Genomic DNA, 2,880 nt, shown 5'->3' on the forward strand with positions numbered 1-2,880 from the left:
TTACATCGAATTCTGTTTGATAGCCGTCGTTTGCCTTCCATCACGTATTGTCGAAACAGAAACGTTCTTCACTGTCTCAGTCTTTGAAGATAAACTGAAAGCTCATTGGACTTAACTACTAACAATTGCTTTGCAATATTGGAGGCACGTTATTTTCGTATCATTTTCAAGTAAACAGTATTCCTCTGAAAGTAACTTCAACCTTTTTTACACCGAAACAGTCTAAGCTCGGAGCAAAAAGAAATCTTTGGTGCAAGAAATATATATTCCTAACATGTTTGGATCAAATTGTTTTTCATTGGTTGCGTTGCTGTATGTATTACTTCCCGTGAAGGGCGATAACTCTACCGATCCTTGTGTCATTGATGACGTCATAATGCGAAATTTACTGTCGATGAACTTAACAATCACTGATCAAAAAGCGGAAATATGTTCATTGAAATCTCGTCTCGAGCGGATTGAACGTATTCATGACATGGCATCATCACCGGAAGTGCATGATATCGCCATCGATAACAGTTTGGTGTTGAAAGTTTTAAATCAGATAATTTACAGCCGTTTGATGAGTGTTGCGGACAGTTTCAACAACACTATCATCACAAATAAGACGTGTAAAGATGACTGGGTGCATTTTCAGGGACAGTGCTATTATCTCAGTGACCGGAAAATGTCATGGGATAGCGCACACGATTCGTGCTTAAGCATGAATGCACGTTTAGCAATCATGGACGACGAAGATATAAACATTTTCGTCCGAAATATTACTCCGAGGTTCCGGCGTTACTGGATTGGCGGAAGGACGGAAGGTAAGACCTGGCAATGGGTCGCAACCGGAAGTGACTTTAAATACACAGCCTGGTGTCCAGAACAGCCGGATGGAAAAGGAGTGCGATGTTTATCATTCTTTCATCTGGTACCACAAATATGTTACTGGACTGACCGCAAGTGTAAATTCCGCGAGGAGTACATTTGTCAGCGTCCACTTTAAAACATGTAGTGGAACATGAACCGGAAATGGATAGGGTGTAGATGGACATGAACGAACATAAACATATTTTGTTTGGAAAAGTGAAACTCTGCATCAAACATATCTCACTTCTACACGTTTCTGGGTCTAAAACTTGTACAGATGACGTTATATTGAGTTTACGGATACTCAAAAAAAAAAAAAACACGTCATAGACAATGATTTAATGTAACCATGGAAATCAGAGGAAACGTATCGAAATGGAATCGAACATGGGTAAATGTCGATCATATATTTAATTCAAATATTAACGTTTCATTACACTAATTGTATTGATATTCTTAAACATTTTTATTTCTAAGAAGTTTTATTCATTTTGGTTTAGAAGATATAAATCTGAGATTATACAGAGAGTTCTGAAGTCAACAGACAGGATCGAGGAGAGTGACTTATTTAGTATTATATATGTTTGTTAAAGATGTAATGTCAGCAAATTATTTATGAATTGAATTTGAATCTAAATTAAATTGATGATGAAGTCCTATTTAAAATCATAATCCGCCATCATATATTATTTGTTTATTTTGATTTGGATTTATTTCTGTTATTTAATTAAAAAAAACTTTATTAAGTTTCCAAGGAAACAAAAGACGAAATATTTTTCGAAAGCAACAAGATAGAAATAGCGAAACGCAAAACAGAACGGAAAGAAAGAACAAAATTATACTACATTGCATTTGGTTAATTCATGGCTACATGTCATCATTCAGATATTTTAACGTATTACATTATATTTAAAAAAAATAATGAAAATATAGAAAAAATGACGTCTTCTATGAATTAACTGTCAATATGTAGCATATGGGATATGTTAATATATTTTCCGTTTCCGAAGGAAAGAAATTTGCTCTTTCAACTTTCAATCATTGTAACATATATTGTGTTTTTTTTTTACTTAGAGTTACTGTACTGTCTTATGAGCATGAAAGTAATTTATAAGTTTGCCAGTAAGGCCTTGAATAAAAATTAAACATTGCTTGTGAAACCTGTTGTGTTGATGAATATACTATAAAATATCTAAAATAAAACATAGATGATTCCTTATCCAATGCAAACTGAAATCTGATCAGGTGTTGACCACGATGTTATAGTAATTTGGGGTAAATTTGTACCAAATATTTTCAGAGGTTCTTACGAAAAAACATTGATTCAGAATGGGAGGAGAAGGGACGGACTGACTCAGGTACAACTACATATACATAAAATGATTCTATTTAACGGACAGGACCGTAGTGTTAAATATTTGCATGTCAAACAGAGAAAAGTACAGTCATATCTACAATACAACGTGACGAAGAAGTCAAAAAGACGATTATCTTCAGTGCTTGTCGATCGATGTAAATGACAGACCATCAACCGGAAGTACAACGCAGATGAGAGGCCTTGGCTTGGTTTTGATTTTTCCAGCAGTACATAATTATGTGTATCTGCAGTCCTCCCTGGTGTTACTAAGCTAACACAGTTCACCCTGAAATATTTCTTTCATTTAAATTTTTTTAACCAAAATATGTATTTTTATGGCTTCATGAAGCGGACGTTGTTCTCTCTGTATTTTTAAATGTGTCGTTTTTGCGATTTCAGTCTATGAGAGAAAAGAAAAATGAATCCCCTTTAGGGAAGAATCTTTTTAATAGTTTCTCATCTTCAAATGAAAACTAGTTAGGGGGTATTTGGATGACTTGTGTAAGCTTAGCGCCATCAATTACAACCGTAGATATACTGTATGTATTTTGGTTTTCAGCTTATTTGTTTGACTGAACAGGTATGAAATATTGAAGAGGAAGCACGCTATCACCCAACTGGTAGAGAATCAAAATACTTAGCATTAAACATGTATGTGTCCCTGGTTTGCG

The 2,880-nt window shown here is 34.6% G+C and overlaps 1 protein-coding gene across 1 annotated transcript; it reads left to right on the top strand.

The window, feature by feature from the left end:
• The first annotated feature begins 234 nt into the window (after positions 1–234).
• On the top strand, positions 235–988 carry LOC132553701 (C-type lectin 1-like). Its single transcript, XM_060217966.1, has one exon. It carries the CDS (start codon positions 275–277, stop codon positions 986–988), a length of 714 nt encoding a protein of 237 aa, XP_060073949.1. The 5' UTR covers positions 235–274.
• The last annotated feature ends 1,892 nt before the right edge of the window (positions 989–2,880 follow it).

Source organism: Ylistrum balloti, unplaced genomic scaffold, assembly GCF_031769215.1.
Source record: "Ylistrum balloti isolate Yb309-2 unplaced genomic scaffold, AGI_CSIRO_Ybal_v1 Utg370344, whole genome shotgun sequence".
In the NCBI taxonomy this organism is placed as follows: domain Eukaryota; kingdom Metazoa; phylum Mollusca; class Bivalvia; order Pectinida; family Pectinidae; genus Ylistrum; species Ylistrum balloti.